This window comes from Balaenoptera physalus (genome assembly GCF_965194825.1).
Source record: "Balaenoptera physalus genome assembly, chromosome: 12".
Classification (NCBI taxonomy): domain Eukaryota; kingdom Metazoa; phylum Chordata; class Mammalia; order Artiodactyla; family Balaenopteridae; genus Balaenoptera; species Balaenoptera physalus.
The window spans coordinates 81,288,414-81,305,586 of record NC_138897.1 but is presented as its reverse complement, the minus strand read 5'-3'; the positions used below and the strand labels follow the sequence as shown (position 1 = coordinate 81,305,586).

Below are 17,173 nucleotides of genomic sequence, written 5' to 3'. Positions count from 1 at the left end.
CACCCTACACCCTAACAATCTCTGCCCTTCAACTCTTCAGCTAGAAAAGGCAGCTTCTGGCACTAGTCTGGGGTTCAGAGGACTGGTTCCAGAATGAGCTTCCCTGGGTTCAGATCCCAGCTCTGCCTCTTCCTAGCTGTGAGAGCTTCCTCCTTCAGTGCCTTTATGTCCCCATCTGTAAAATGGGATTACAGAAGTGCCTATGCCGTTTGGTTGTGGTGAGTATATTTGAAGCATCCCTGGCACATGGGAAGTAACAAATATGAGTTATTATTCTTCTGGTCTCTAATCTACCCTTTTCTCTCTCACCTCTTAGATTTTGCACATGTTCTTCTGAAGCCCTGGAATGCTCCTCTCTGCTACGAGCCTTCCCCCACCTGACTAATTTCGATCATCCCTTTGGATCAGTTTCTCAGCCTCAGTACTATTGATATTTGGGGCTGGATAATTCTTTGTTGGGTGCAGGGGGAGCTGTCCTGTGGATTGTAGGATGTTTAGAAGCATCCCTGACCTCTACTCATTAGATGTCAGTCGCATCTGACGCTAGTCATGATGATAATGATCATTTCCAGACGTTGCCAAATGTCCCCGGGGTTGGTGAAATAACCCCCAGTTGAGAACAGCTGCTCTAGCTCTTCTGTGCCCCTGCCCCAAGCCTCACCCCAAATACAGATCAGCTGCTCCTGCTCTGTACTCTCAACCTGTCCCATCACTGACAGGACTTCTTGCCCTGCAGCATATGTTCTGATTACTTGTCTTCTCCCCCATTAGATTTTAAGCTCCTTGAGGATAGGAGCTATGACTTAGTTATAAGAGCCTAGCAGAGAGTAGGAACTTAATAACTCCTTGTTTTGTTTTTTTTTAGTTTATTATTTTATTTTTTTTTAAATTTTTGGCTGCGTTGAGTCTTTGTTGCTGTGCGTGGGCTTTCTCTGGTTGCGGCGAGCAGGGGCTACTCTTCATTGCGGTGTGAGGGCTTCTCATTGCAGTGGCTTCTCTTGTTGCGGAACATGGGCTCTAGGTGCGCGGGCTTCAGTAGTGGTGGCACGCGAGCTCTAGAGCGCAGGCTTAGTAGTTGTGGCTTGCGGGCTCTAGAGCGCAGGCTCAGTAGTTGTGGCACACGGGCTTGGTTGCTCCGCGGCATGTGGGATCTTCCCGGACCAGGGCTTGAACCGGTGTCCCCCGCATTGGCAGGCAGATTCTTAACCGCTGTGCCATCAGGGAAGCCCCAATAATTCCTTGTTGGATGAAAATTTTCCATGGGTAAATTTCTAGGAGTGGAACGATGGATCAAAAGGCACGGTCCTTTTATGCCTTTTGGAAACGTGTGGCCAAAGTGCTTTCCCCCAAAGACCATGCTGATTTAAAGTGCCACCAGCAATAGATGGTGTGTTTACCCCAGAACTTCACCATGCCTGGGTACAAATGAAAATCTTTGAATTAATAGGTAAAAAATGGTGCCACATTTAATAATAGCTCACATGTATTGAGAGCTTCTTCATTCCAGGCATGGTGCTAATGGTCCTGCCCGTATTAACTCATTTAATCCTCACAAAAGCCCTATGAGGTCGGTACCATTACTATCATCCTATTTTAAGGTGGGAAAATGCAGCACAGATGTGAGGAATAACTTGTCCAAGGTAACACACAAGGGAGGTAGGACCCAAATCCACGAAGGCCATGATTCAAGCGCTACACATCCTGCATTTCATGCAAATGCTTTTCTTTGGTTCCTAAATCTCCCCACCCACCATCCTCACATTCCTTTAGCTAACTCATACACACCAGTTACCAGCATTAAATGTGACATCATGGTGATCATTTTGTAATGTGAAGAAATATCGAATTACTATGTTGTGAACCTGGAACTAACAGAGCGTTGTAGGTCAATTATGTTTCCAAAACAAACAAACGAACAAACTCATAGGAAAAGAGATCAGATTTGGGGTTACCAAATCTGTGGAGGGGGGAGTTGGAAATGGGGGTGGGGGAGAGGGAATTGGATGAAGGTGGTCAAAAGGTACAAACTTCCAGTTATAAGATAAATAAGTACCAGGGATGTAATGTACAACCTGATTAATAATCAACACTTCTGTATGTTATATATGAAAGTTGTCAAGAGAGTGAATCCTCAGAGTTCCCATCACAAGGAAAAAACATTTTTTCTTTTCTTTTGTTTGTATATGGGATGATGGATGTTCGCTAAACTCATTGTGATAATCACTTCATGATGTATGTATGCAAATCATTATGCTGTACACCTTAAACTTACACAGTACTGTATGTCACTTATATATCTCAAAAAACTGAAAGATCAACAACAAAACCCCCCCCAGGACATCCTCAGGGAACCTTCCTCATTTCTCAGATCAGGTCCCTGGACTTCTCATCCCCTTTGGAATTACTTGTTCCAAGTCACTTCCCCATCCTAAGCTTCTGGAGGGAGGGAAGCTGCCTTTTTCCTAGAGAGGAGTGCCAAACCTAACATTTTGCCGGCACAAAGTAGGCACTCAGTGAATATTGAATGAATGAAAACATAGAATGTTTGCTTTTCCTCTTGTGCAAACTCTAAGATTGTGTCTTTTGCCCACTTTTCCTTTGTGAGGGCTACCGTTTTTTAATGTAAGTTTTTGCAGCAGGGAAGTGCTTGCAAATTTGTTAAGTAAGAATTGGAAATTCCAGTGCGGTACGGCCTCTGATGTCCACAAGGGGGCGAGAGAGGACGTGGCATCTTTCGGAGCTGCAAGGTGCGGATTCCTCCAATGACAGTTGCACGTCATGCTGTTTCATCGCTGGGCTTTTCATCGTTGAGCTTTTCATCACCGTGGAGGCTTGTCCCTTAAGTTACCGTAATCAAGGGAGCTCTAAGGAGAATTTCTCCCTCTTCATTTTCAAATATCTTTTTCATCCGATTTCCTTTCTCTGCTGCCTCATAGACTCACCTATGAGCTGACAGAATCGTCCTTGAAATAAATTTTTTAAAAAAAAGAAGAAAACAGGGCCGACCAGATCACTTGGAAAAAAAGATTTTGAGTAGGTGTGTGTGCTTCCTCTTTGAGACTGTGATTAGTGAGATGGAAATACTCAGTCTCCCCCACAGGTTCTGTCAATGTGTGTGCACGTATTTATTTAGCAGATGTAGGCATGTGTTTTTTTCCTTGATTTTTTGAAAGGCTTTAAAAATTAACATGGCTGCTTTGTTTAAAGCTATTTCAAGCTCTATTAAGGCTTATCAAGGACCACTTATCTCCAGGCTACACTCGCATTTTTGTGGGCCTGGTAAGGATTACAGACTCATTTAAGACAGTCAGCTGGTGCAGAAAAGCCAGCAGAAGGGAGAGATATTGCAAAATCCCAGAGGGGCCCCAGCTTGAACCAAGGCCAGTGAACACTGCGTCAGCAGCTGGGGCAGTGGGGAGACAGTCTCCATCAACAAGCTTGCTCTCTCCTGGGGAGATGCCTCCCAGGGGAAACTGAAGTCCAATCTACCCATAGCTCTTCTTCCTGCTTTCTCATGCTTCCTCCAGAGGGTTGCCTAGCCAACACCTTCCCTTGATCCTTTTCCCATCCCGAGCCCCCATTCTCAAACGGAAGAATGGAAAGGACAATTCCGAAGAAAATAAGTCATAAACCATAAACCTTTCCTTTCTATGATTCCATGAATGGATGTTTCCTGTGTGCATGGTGGGTGTGTGTGTGTGTGTGTGTGTGTGTGTGTGTGTGTGTGTGATCTTGACCAAATTTGGATTCTCTGCCTCCAGGCTTCCAGCATAGAGTTCTTTTGAGCAGGGACTTTCTTTGTCTTGCTGATCTGTTCTAGAAATTCCCAGTAAATGGTCTTTTTCCAGAGGGGGTTCTATAAATATTAATTCATCAGCTGCCTCATCGTGGTACAGTGGCAGCCATGCAGTCCTATGACTAATTAATTACTGTTGCTAAAATATTAAATAACTATTTTTTTTTGGAGAGGCGATAAAAAGACTATTATTTTAAGGTTTTTCCATTTTACAGAAAATGGTAAATATTAACTCTATGTAGACTGTGAAAGTTTAGATACATATATTATAATCCCTAGAGTAACCCCTAAATATAATACAAAGAGATACTGCAGAAAGGCTAATAGATAAATTAAAACGGCATAATAAAAGTTTTTCAAATAACCAAAAAGAAGGCATCAAAAGAGGACCATAGAAACAAAACACAAAGGGACAAATAGAAAACAGCAAAATGGTAGACGTAAATCCAAGCATATCAATAACTGTATAAAATGTTAATGACTGAGACACTAAAATTAATAGGCAGAGGATGACTGAGTGAATAAAAATAAGACCCTACTACATACTATGAGACATACATGTTAAATATGAACACAGGTTGAAAGTAAATTGTGGGACAATATATACCATAAAAACAGTAAGCATATCAAGACTAAAGTGGCTTTTTAAAACTTCAGATTTAAATAACTATTCATTATGCAGTCTAAAGACTTTCAGCCTTGGATATGTGCTGTTTTCATTAAGTGAAGTGAAGGACATTACAGACTGTCCCTGACCTAGGATGGTTGGACTTATAGATTTTTTGACTTTACCATGGTGCCAAAGCGATATACATGCAGTAGAAACTGAATCTCAGATTTTGAATTTTGATCTTTTTCTGGGCTAGCGATACGCGGTAAGATCCTCTCTCGTGATGCCAGGAAGTGGCAGCAAGCTTCCACTATAGATGAACAACCTATATACTTACAACCATTCAGTACCTATGCAACCATTCTGTTTTTCACTTTCAGTATAGTATTCAATAAATTACACAAGATATTCAATACTTCATTATAAAAGAGGCTTTGTGTTAGATGATTTTGCTCAACTGTAGGCTAATGTAAGTGTTCTGAGCACGTTTAAGGTAGGTTGAGCTAAGCTATGATGTTCAGTGGGACTTTCTACTTTCGATATGTTCAGCTTATGATGGGTTTATCAGGGCATAATCCCATCATAGGTCAAGAAAGATCTGTACTTCTTCGGCATTTAGACTCCTGATCTTGAAATATAAACAATATGAGGAGGAGAATTTATTTTGAGCCACACAGGAAGGTTATTTAGATTCCAAAACCTGAGCATTCAAAAACTGATGGTTGCCATTGGATTTGGAAGTTGTGAGACAAAATAAGGAAGCTGGGATTATAGAATCAGACAGACCTGGGTTCACATCTGAGATATGATGTTTACTGTCTGTGAGATATTGAGTAAAGTAACCAACTGAGCCTCAGTTTCCTAGCTGAAAGTGGGGGTAATAATATCTCCATTCTGTACACCTCCCAGGATTTGACACCTGCTAGGAGCTTAGCAAATGAGTGTGGGATAAATATCATGAAAATGAAATTAACAGTCATTGTAAGGCACATGAGATTGTTGTTAACAGTGCAATGTATATGAATTACTTATTTGGGAGGGAGGCAGTACAGGATGGAGCCAGCTATGTGTTCAAATCTCAATTCTGCCAATTCCTAGGCAGGTGCAAGTCACTTAATTCTGAGCCTCAGTTCCTTATAAAATGGGGCTATTAATGAATACTTGGAAGGGTAGTATGATGGTTATATGAGTGGAGATACTTTGATTCCTAGGTGTTCAGTAGATTTCTCTTTTTTGCTTTTTGCTTTTTTCAAAAGTAGTGCATGCTCTAGGAGAAAACTTGGAAAACATTGCAAAGCCCAAACCACAAATCCCCCAGTCACCTACCTGTAAATGCACTGCTGAAATTCACCCAAATGTTATCAGACATGCTACCTTCCCTGTCTTTCCTTCTATACCTATAGTCATACATCCTTGTAATTTTAAAAATACAATCATACAGTAAATACAATTAAATTTCAAAATTTCCTTACTACTTTAGCCTGATTTTTTCCATTCACCAATATATCATGAACGTTCACTTGTATTAATATTCTTCATAAACATTATTCTGAATGGCTCCATAATATTCCATGTTATGGATATACCGTTATTATAGTTAACCAATCCCACACCGTTGGATATTTAAACTGATTATAATTTTTCCTCTTACAAACAATACTGAGCTGCACATCCTTGTATGTACATCCTTGACTACGGGTCTGATTATTTCCTTTGGACAACTTCTTCAAAGTTGAATTGCTGGATCAAAGGGTATGCACTTTAATGTTTGAAAGTATTCATTCATTCATTCTTTATTAAAACTTTATTTTTTAGGGCAGTTTTAGGTTCGCAGCAAAATCGAGTAGGTGCAGAGATTTCCCACATACTCCCTGCTCCCATGCACGCATAGTCTCCCCCATTTTCAACATCCCCTTCCAGAGTGGTACATTTGTTGCAGCTGATGAACCTAACTGACACATCATAATCCCTAAAGTCCACAGCTTACACTGTGGCTCCCTCTTGGTGTTGTGTATTCTATGGGTTTGGACAAATGTATAATTTCATGTATCCAACATTATGGTTTTGTACATAGTATTTTCACTGCCCTAAAAATCCTCTGTGCTCTGCCTACTCATCCCTCTCTTCCCGCATCCACTAGCCACCACTGATCTTTTTATTATCTCCATAATTTTGCCTTTTCCAGAATATGACATAGTTGGAATCATACAGTGTATAGCCTTTTCAGATTGGCTTCTCTAACTTAGTAATGTGCCTTAAAGTTTCTTCCATGTCTTTTCATGGCTTGATAGTCACTTCTTTTTATTTTTATTAATTTAAATATTTATTTATTTATTTATTTATTTATTTAGGCTGCTCTGGGTCTTAGTTGTAGCATGCAGGATCTTTGTTGTGGCATGTGGGCTTCTTAGTTGCAGCATGCGTGCGGGATCTAGTTCCCCGACCAGGGATTGAACCCAGGCCCCCTGAATTGGGAGCTCGGAGTCTTACCCACTGGGCCACCAGAGAAATCCCAGGTAGTCATTTCTTTTCAGTGCTGAATAATATTCCATTGTCTGGATGTACCACAGTTTATTTATTTATTTATTTTTCAAATAAATTTATTTTTTTATTTATTTACTTTTGGCTGCGTTGGGTCTTCCTTTCTGCGCACGGGTTTCTCTAGGTGCAGCGAGCAGGGGCTACTCTTCGTTGTGGTGTGTGGGCTTCTTGTTGTGGTGGCTTCTCTTGTTGTGGAGCACGGGCTCTAGGCATGCGGGCTTCAGTAGTTGTGGCACTCAGGCTCAGTAGTTGTGGCGCATGGGCTTAGTTGCTCTGCGGCATGTGGGATCTTCCCTGACCAGTGATGGAACCCGTGTCCCCTGCATTGGCAGGCGGATTTTTAACCACTGCGCCACCAGGGAAGCTCCTGGATGTACCACAGTTTATTTATCCATTCACTTACTGAAGGGCATCTTGGTTACTTCCAAGTTTTGGCAATTATGAATAAAGCTGCTATAAAGTTCCCTATGCAGGTTTTTTGGTGGACATATGTATTCAAGTCCTTTGATACCAAAGAGCGCTTTATTATTATTATTTTATAAGTATAAAAGCAATACAAAGATGATCTCACCTCAACCATTCCAGGCTGGTCCTACTCTGCGTGGCAATTCACATTAACAATTTGGTACTTATTCTCCTGCACATTTTTCTCTACACGCATAGTTCTTTCCTTTCTTGTTTTAGTAAAAGTGGGATGGCGGGCATATTTTTAAGGTGTATGTCAATCAGTGTTGAATACTGATGGAATATAACAATAGTTTTAACTCCCTCTCGGAGCGTTTATTAAGTGCCAGACACTGGACATCAAACACTGTGACCCATGCGTTATTTTCACCAGATTTTGAGTGCTTATTTGGTACTAGAATTTGTAGTAAATATGAAGCACCTACCGTGCGCTTCTACCAAGTGCTTATGAACAAATGTGCAGCGCTTTCTCTGCGCCAGATTTTTGCACATATCTCATTTAAACGTGAGAGTTAAAGTGAACCTCCAGGCTCTGCCCAGGGGCCCAGGGTGGGGACTCCGGCCGGAGAGAGAGGGGTGCACACCTGAGCAGGTGGGAGGAGAGGAGGCGGTGCCCTCTTCTCTTGGTGCACTGCAGACCCAGGGCGCCCTCGAATAGCAAGGGGTGTGGGAGGTCACTCTAAGGGGAAGATTTAGTGGCAGCCGAGGCAGAGGAGGTCCTGCTGAGCCGGCTGCCCCCGGTCCGCGGGGAGGAGGGCGGGGCAAAGCGGGTGGGCGGGGCCTGTATTGTCCGCCCCGCGGGGCATGCCGGGAGCTCCGCCCCCAACATGGCGTCTCACTGACAGTTGGCTACCGAGAGGCAGAGGCGGATCTTGCTGCTCAGGGCGGCGGCGGCGGCGGTGGCGGCGGGGCCAGGGTCTCCGGGGCCAGGGGTGGGAGGATGGCGGCTCGGACCTCCTAGGGCGGAGCTCCACGGGCGAGGCGGCGAGCGGGGCGCTGCAGGCGGGCGCGGCGGCTGCTGCCATGGACTGGTGATCGCGGCGGCTACTGCTCGCGTCTCCCCTGGCCGGGCGGCTGCTCCTCACCGCCAACCCCTCAGCCGGGGCCATGGGCTCGTCGGCGGCCGCGGCGGCTGCGGCGGCGGCAGCCGCGGACTCGGCGCAGTGGCTCTCAGTGAAGGAGGAGACCATCTTCCTGCACGACGGGCTGATCCGGGTCACCGACCTGGCCGAGCTTCCCAGCGAGATTCTCGGGGCCCCGGAGGCCGCCGACACCGACTTGGAGGTGAGCGAGGCTGCCCCTGGCCTCCGCCATCAGATTAGCCCACCCGCGCCGCATTCCCGGGGTCGGTCCCTCTCATCTCCGCTTCACCCCGACCCCGAGGCCCACGAAGGCTGCCCCGGCAGGTGTGTGTGGGCGCCGGGCAGGCAGGTGCGGGCCGCGCCGCGAGCCTGCAGACCACCCGCCTCCCTCCCTCCTCGGGGCCTCAAGCCCGCCGGGGATTTCATTTGTGGATTCATTTTGAACGTTCCGACTCCCAGCATTTTATTAGACCATCACCCGGCACGGCCTTGAAGCCCCGGAGGAGCCGCCGCCGCCTCCCGGGCCCGGTCTCCCTTCCCCCACGTACCCCTTGGACGCACTTCCAGGGCACACCCAGGCTGCTTAGCTTTGGGGACATTTTAATTTTAACGCTCTACACCTCCCCCCCGTCATTCCCTAGTGCTGTGCGTGTGTGTGTGTATGTGTGCTTGTGTGTTTTGTTTGTTTTTCTCGGGAGAAGGTAGTGGCAGCTGCCGGTCCGCGATGGGCAATCCAGCAACTACTCCGTGTCGTGCCTCGGATTGACACGGGGCCTTTGTCAGGGAAGCGGGCAGTGTGGACAGCGAGGGGGATGCTACAGCGGCCCTCGGTGCGCTATCCGCAAGGGTCACGGGAGTTTTAGGCCGCAAGGCCTTTTTATGAGCTCGGGGGTCGCGGAGAAGCCCAGGCTTAGGAGCTGTGGCAGGTGCAAAAGCAAATCTCAGCAATTGTGCCGCTGGGTTTGGGGGCAGAAGGAAACCAAATATGCTGGGTGGATGGGAACTTTCCACCGACTTCTCTTGGTTTCGTGTTTGCCCAGGGGTGGCAGTACTGGCAGGATCGGTTCATCGAGGCGCTGCTCCCCCTCCACTTTGTGGGGTGACATTTTGATGTGTAGGTAGCATGGGGTGTCACGAAATTCTTGTTGTCGCAAGGAAGACTCTCTGGGGTAGGGCGCAGAGAGGATGGCTTGTCTTCTGGCTATAAACGGAATGCGAGGAATCTTTTGTGTTTTGCGGTTTTGCGGGCACTTTGGCTTTCAGCACAAGGAACATTTATAGAAATGGATTAAAACCCATTACTATGTGTTTCTGGAAACGGCAGTGATGGGATCCCGTTGGCGGAGACATTTGGACGTGTCTGAGATGCGAATACGTTCCTCTATATTTTTGTGTCTGGATTTGAGGTTGAGGTTGCGGCATTCCCATTGTGAACTCTTAATGACTTATTTTACAGTCTGGCCACCAAAAAATAAGGCATGTGCAAATTGGTAGGGAATTCCTAACATGGAATCATAGTTTTATTATGTCTCATTTGGGCCTTTTCTATAAAAAGCAAGGTGTGTCTGAGTGTCTTATATGCTTAAAAACTCAAGGGGCATTATGCTATGATGGTGGACTCTTTTGATTTAATTGGTTCTCTTGTATATGAAATGAGGAAAGCAGATGCTCTTTGTTCCTTAGAGACAAAGTTCACAGATCCAAAATTTCTATATGTATGTAACTTATTATTAAAAAGTGTAGGGTTAGTTAAAAATACCTGAGCTGTTAAGCTAGCTTTCCTAAGATATTTACTGTACAAATGTACTGAGTGTTTGTCAGGTATTTCCACTGAAGAATGATTTAATAGAAAGAACCTCTCTGGCCTGGAAGATTTTTTAAAAACTTAAAAATTTTTTTATGGTCTGACCTCCCAGAAACCAATATGTGTATGGGTGATAAACATTTCTGAATGTAGTCAGAACTTTTTTCATTTCTTTCCATATGTTATACAGGCAACATAGTATCAGGAGAAATAGCTAAGAATGTTTTTGTGGCTGTTAGGTTTGTGTTTTGCGTATTTAATGATAATAATATTGAGTAAGTGTATCCTATGTGTCAGGCATTGTCTTACTAAATTCTCCAAGGGATCCTGGTTTAAAAAAAAGTGGGGAGGGATCCTGGTAGCTAAATATTGTTACCTGTTGTAACAATTGTAAATATTGTACCCATGTACAGATAAGGCAAGTAAAGTACAGAGCAGGTATGCAACTTGCTCAAGATCACACATAGTTGGAGAAGAGAGCCTGGACTTTAACTCAGGTCTGTTTGGTCTCAAACATATCTGCTCCTAATCATAATATTCCACTACCTTCGTGCATGTGTGATACTCATATTTGTAATTGTTTTAAGTTTAATAACTGGGTAAAGATAGGGTAATAAACAGGTATCTTTATTTCCTTTCTACTGACTTACTCTTTTTACATTTGAGGAAGATTAGAGGTTCATCAACTTTTTAAAAACTAACTTCTGAAATGCTACTACCCCTATGAGGCTCTTCCAAGCCTCTCCTTCTACTGGACATCTGGGTGGAAAAAGACCAGTTTTTACAGGATTTTATAGTTATATAGAATCTTTCAGTTAACAATTTTGAATTAAGAAAGATGAGACTCAAACTGAGGTGACTAATTTATGATTGGCAACCTTAACGCGTAAGACTGCACTAGCTGCAATAGAGTCTCAATTTTAGAGCAAGGAGGAACCTTAGAGATACTTGTTTCTCTCATTTTAGAGAGAAGTTATCTGAGATCAGGAGAGGTTTTGCTTGGTAGCATAGCTAGTTATGGCAGGGCAAGTGACTAGACCCTGGCTTTCCTGGCTTTGAATTCCAGTGTTCTTTTCACTATGTAAGTGCTGCTCAAAGTTAAATGTCAATCCGAAAAAAGAACCCATCCTAAGAAGTAGATAAGCGTTAACTTAGCATTTTAATTTAAGCAACAGCAGAGAATTTGAATTAAAAATTTTCTTCTCAGTGAATTTCAAAGGGAAGGTTTTTTTGTTTGTCTTTCAGTCAATAGTGTTTAATCAACAAATTCATTAACAAGTGTTTGTGGAATTCAGAGGTGAGCTGAGCCCACTGTCGTGGGTGTTGGGGACATAGCAGGGGGTAAAATAAAATCCTTGTTCTTAAAAAAGCTTTTATTTTAGTGGGGGATATAGACGATAACAAACTGTCAAATATAGGACATGTGAATAATACGTCAAATGATAAGTGCTCTGGAGAAAAGTATAGCTGGGTAAGAGAGATGGAGAGTAATGGTGTGGGGAAGGGCTCTGTTTTACATACAATGGACTGGAAAGGAAAGACCAGGATGGCATTTGAGACCTGAAAGAAGTGAGAGTGTACCATATGGCTACTGGGGGGAGCACATCCCAGACAAAGGATAGCAAGAGCCAAGTCCCTGAGAGGGAAGCATCCTTAGCATCCTTAGTGTGGAGCTCTGAGCCCAGTAAGCAAAGGGGGAAAGGAGAGTGAGTGATGGGAGATGGAGGCCGGGGCTGCAGATCAAGTAGGGCCTTGTAGGTAAGGACTTTGAATCTACCTGAGTGAATTAAAGATGCAGAGTGAAGCTCTTTCTTGGCCTTTGAAATAGTTATCTGTATTTAATTTTATGTTTTTGGCAAAAAGCATGCAGGAAATTAGTTTTTAAGTGTTGAAATAAATATAAATTCAAGAGAAATAAAAAAGCAATAGCTCAAAAATGACAAATATTATTGAATTTTGCATTACATTTCATAGACCATTAGTCTTTTTAAAATTAAGGGAATTTACAAGAAAAAAGCATTAGTTTCTTTGTGGAAGTTCCAAAAGAATTCGGCTTCCTGTCTCATTTTTCTTTACAAATTCCAGGCGGGGACAGGCGTTGTACATCTTGCTGTTGATAGAGAAGCTAATTGACTTGCTCAAGGTGGCCAAGATATTTTTTACTCCGTAGTTTAGATTAATTTTGAACCCAAGCATTTTGGTTAGTGTTTCTCATCTTTCATTGTGTTTGTTTGTAAGGAACCCCCCACCACCTGCCCGCCCCATTCAAAGACTTGAACATGTATGTTCATGTTCATGGCAGCTTTATTTGTGTTTGCCAAAAACTGGAAATAATCAAAATGTCCATCAACAAGTGAATGGATAAACAGGTGTGGTACATCCGTATAATGGAATACTACTCAGCAATAGAAATGAATGAGTTGTTGATGCTGACAACTTGGATTTATGCTGAGTGGAAGAACCCAGTCATACAAGAGTGCATACTGTAAGATTCCATTTATATGATGTTCTAGGAAGTGTAAACTAATCTGTAGTTATGGAAAGCAGATCAGTGGCTGCCTGGGGATGAAGGCAGGCAGGAAGGGTTGGGAGACAGGATTACAAAGGTGCATGAGGAAACTTTTGGGTGATGGCAATGTTCCCTATTTTGATTGTGGTGATGGTTTCATGTTGTATGTATACATATGTCGAAACTCCTGAAATTGTACACTTTAAATATGTGTAGTTTATTGTATGCCAGTTATACTTCAGTAAAACAAGCAAAACCCGCAGAAGCCCAGAATGCTTTACGGATGTTATTTAGGACGTGAAAAAGGCTCAATAGGTCTTTGGGTTTGTTTTTTGTTTTTAATCATGTAAGGGAAGGAACCTTTGGGTTTGGAGGTGATCAGCTTAAATAGTCAAGGCTTTGAATACTTATGTTACACTCAAGTGAAAGCTTTGAGATGATATTTAAATTCATAAATGTTGATCTGTCCCCCTAGGAGGATACTACCCCCTGTTTATCCTTTGGTCAGAATTCTTTGGAAAGTGTTTATGTATTTTTAGAGAATTCCAAATTCTAGATTTGGAAGAGTTAATGAATAAATGAATAAACTGCCTTTGTTCACCAACAGAATTAATTATCAGGTAATTAATGAGCACTAGAATAAGAGTCACTGAATCTTGGTACTGTGTTCTGTGACTTCAGCAAATGGCTCAAAATTTCTCAGGTGAAAGAATATAAAAAAAGAATGTATATATGTTTATAACTGAGTCACTTTGCTGTCCAGCAGAAATTAGCACAACACTGTAAATCAACTATACTTCAATAAAAAAAAAAAAAGGAAAAAAAGCGTTCTCAGGTATGACTGACTACCTGTAAAGTTAGGACGAAGTATTTGAAGACTGTGGGAGGCAGTATTGCCTAGAGGTTAAAGTCAGGTTTAAAGAGTCAGACTGGGATTGAAACTCTAGCTCTGCCGGTGACCTTGGGCAAGTTCAATTACCTTTAATAATCCCTGGTTTCTTCCACTGCAACTTCTTTGTCATCATTGTCACCACCTCTACCACCACGAGGACAACAATGTCAGCATATTGCATGCCAGGCTCTGTGCTAAGCACTTCCCACCCGTTATCTCATTTAATCCTCACTGCAACTTTATGAGGTTGGTACTATTGTTATCTTTATTTTACAAATAAGGAAGCCATGGCACAGAAGTGAAGTAACTTGACGAAGGTCATACAGTTACTAGTAAAGCTGAGGCTGAAATAGATCTGTCTGATTCCAGCCCAGGGTGGAGGCTTCAAAACCATTGTTAGACTGCCTAGTCATCTGTAAGAGGGGGATAATAACAGGGTTAACGTAAGGATTAGTTAAGGATGGATGTGATTATGTACTTGCAGTGTATGAACTCTCTTTGGAAGGTGCTATGTTGCTGAGAAGTTATTTTATGTATATTCAGTTAGCTGCCCATTGTATATGAAAGCAAAACTATCCCATCAACAAATTTTTTTTCCTAGTAGTGAATAGTGGAGATAGTGCTTTTTTTGGTGTGTTTGTGATCCCTTAGGAATTTTCTTCTTTCCCAGTTTGTTTGGAATCTGGCTGGCAGATGAGATAATAGTCTTCATTTCAGTTTTTCTCCAATTGTATGCCTAGGGTCTTGCTAAATAAATCAGTTTTGATTATTATCTGTCTTCTTGGCTTCCATATTGGCTGCCATAAAATACCACCTGTTGGCCAGGGCTACTGGGGGGATTGTCATGCACCTGTTCTTTCCTAAGTCACATAAGGTACCTGTGGTGATAATTATGAAAGGACTGTCAATTCCTGAAAGTGCCCCATGCTTTCTCCTCCCTCCCCCCCTCTTTCTGGCTTGTTTTACAGTGGTGATGGTGGGGTGAACACAAGGAGTGTAGTCTGCTTTGCAAGATGTTTAGTCAATAGTTGTAGACAAATGTAAATAACAGCAGGTGATCAACTATGGGACAAATGCATAATTACTTAAGAAGGAGAGAAGACTGCAGAAATTGTATCACTATTACTTTGATGCTGCATTGTTAACATTTTTATGTATTCATTAAATTCTTTAAAAACCAATACATAAATACATTCTTATAAAAAAATGCAGGTTAAACTGAAGTTCCTTTTGACTACCATCACTAGTCCTGTTTCCATCTACTCCCCACCCTGGTTAAATCAATGATAAATTTTTTTGGTATATTCTTCAAGACCATTGTTGAATGGGTATGTTTATGTGTGTGTGTGTGTGTGTGTGTGTGTGTGTGTGTGTGTGTACATAACACTTTTTATTATTTTTTCTTTTTTGCGTAATAGATTTGATTCTAGGGACTTCCCTGGCAGTCCAGTGGTTGAGCCTTCGCCTTCCAGTGCAGGGGGTGTGGGTTCAATCCCTGGTTCCGGAGCTAGGATCTCACATGCCTTGCGGCCAAAAAACCAAAACATAAAACAGAAGCCATATTGTAACAGATTCAATTAAGACTTTAAAAATGGTCCACATCAAAAAAAAAAAAAAAAGATTTGATGCTAGACGTATCATTCTTTAACTTGCTTCTTAAAAAAATTCAATGATATGTTTTGATTTTTCTATGTCTCCACATATAGATCTATTGCAATTTTTTAAGTGCTGCGCAAGACTCCAGAAATGCCATAGTTTATTTAGCCGTTCTCCTAATGATGAGTGTGTTAGTTTCCTGTTGCAATGCTAACACACTGTTACAAACTTAGTGGCTTAAGACAACACAAACTTATTCTCTTACTTTTCTGGAGATCAGAAGTCCTAAGTGAATCACATTGGGTTAAAGTCAGGTGTTGGCAGATCTGGTTCCTTCTGGAGGCTCTAGGGGAGAATGCATTCCCTTGCCTCTTTCACAGCTTCTAGTGGCCACCTGTATTCCTTGGCTTGTGGCTCCTTCCTCGAACCTTCAAAGTATATCACCCTCGTCTCTGATCTGTCATCATATCATTTTCTCCTCTCACTGACTCCTCTTGCATCCCTTTTACAAGGACTCTTGTGATTACATTTGGAGCCCACCCGGATAATCCGGGGTAATCTCCACATCTCAGGATCCTTAATTTCATCACATCTGCAAAGTCCCTTTTGCCATTTAAGGTCACATCCACAGGTTCCAGGGATTAGGATGTGGACATCTTGGGTGGGGGGGCAGTGGTCATTATTCAGCTTACCACAATGGGTATTTTGGTTGTTTGAAATTCAGTTTTTCACTGTTAAAAATGGTCCTTCAGTGCACATCCTTGCACGCCTGTTTGTGCCTATGTGGGAGTATTTCTCTAGAGCAGTTCCTGAGAAGTAGAATTGCTGAGTCATAGGTGACCATTTTACATTTGAATAGACACTGCCAAATTGCTCTCCACAGTGGCTTATACCAATTCATACTCCCAAGTAACAGTGCTTGATAGGACCTCTTTTCCTCACACCCTCATAGAGACCATTTTAGAACTTATGGATTTGCTTAAATTTATCATTTGCTTAAGTCAATGGCTTTCACTCCAAAAGATGAGTCCAATAGATACAATTGGGTACCTGGACCTGCATGCCAAATCATGCTCAGCTGAAAGAAGCCAGGGTTTTCTGTTAGTGCTGCCTAGCTGTTATCACTTCACTTCAGAGGACTTCTCTTGTGGCTTGATCGCCTTCACCTCCTGGCATGTACTCATGTTAGTCAGTAATCCAGTTAATACAGACTATGTCCATATATAGGCAGGAGAGAACAACAACTTTGTATTCTGATGGTCTGGGGATGCTGCCAGAGGCCAGCAGAGCCAGGGAGCTGCCCACCATGGGAAGAGATGCACTGGCCCCTGAAGTGTGTTCAGAGGGCATAGCAGTTGTTAGGCAGACTATCTGGACTCAGATTGTCTTAAAATTTTCTCTCTTATATGCCAATATAAGGAGTAATTCTATGTTTTTCTGACCTATATAGAAATAATTGATAGTAAGTTCATTATATTTTTATGCTATCAAAACTTTTTTGATTATAAAGAAGTAACACATGGATGTTGTAGAAAATGGAGAAAGCACTAAAGGTGTAAGAGAGAAAAGAAATATCCTTTGATTGCACCATCCAGAAATAGCCATATTAACTAATTTTTTTTACTATTTCCTTTTTAAATTCACATTTATATATATTATTATAAATAAATCCAAAAGATTTTTAGTGTTTGGAGTGTCATTTTCTTTTTTTTCTTTTTTTTTTTTGCAGTGTTTTTTCTTGATAAAGTTTGGTAAATTACAAATTTGTGGTAATTATTAAAGTGTGTTTCAATCAACTATACTTCAATAAAAATTTTTTTAAAAAATTTAAAAGCAACAACAACAATAACAACAAAAAAGTGTGTTCCTGCAACCTGT

At 42.2% G+C, this 17,173-nt stretch overlaps 1 protein-coding gene across 5 annotated transcripts in view; it reads left to right on the top strand.

Moving 5' to 3' along the window:
* Positions 1 to 8,280: 8,280 nt before the first annotated feature.
* HECTD4 (HECT domain E3 ubiquitin protein ligase 4) overlaps positions 8,281 to 17,173 on the top strand; it is a 198,932-nt gene continuing 190,039 nt past the window's right edge. For all 5 annotated transcript variants that reach the window (XM_082417362.1, XM_082417360.1, XM_082417361.1 and 2 more), the window contains exon 1: positions 8,281 to 8,696. In XM_082417362.1, the coding sequence (XP_082273488.1) occupies positions 8,520 to 8,696 (177 nt within the window). In that variant the 5' untranslated portion in view covers positions 8,281 to 8,519. The remainder of the gene's footprint in view (positions 8,697 to 17,173) is intronic.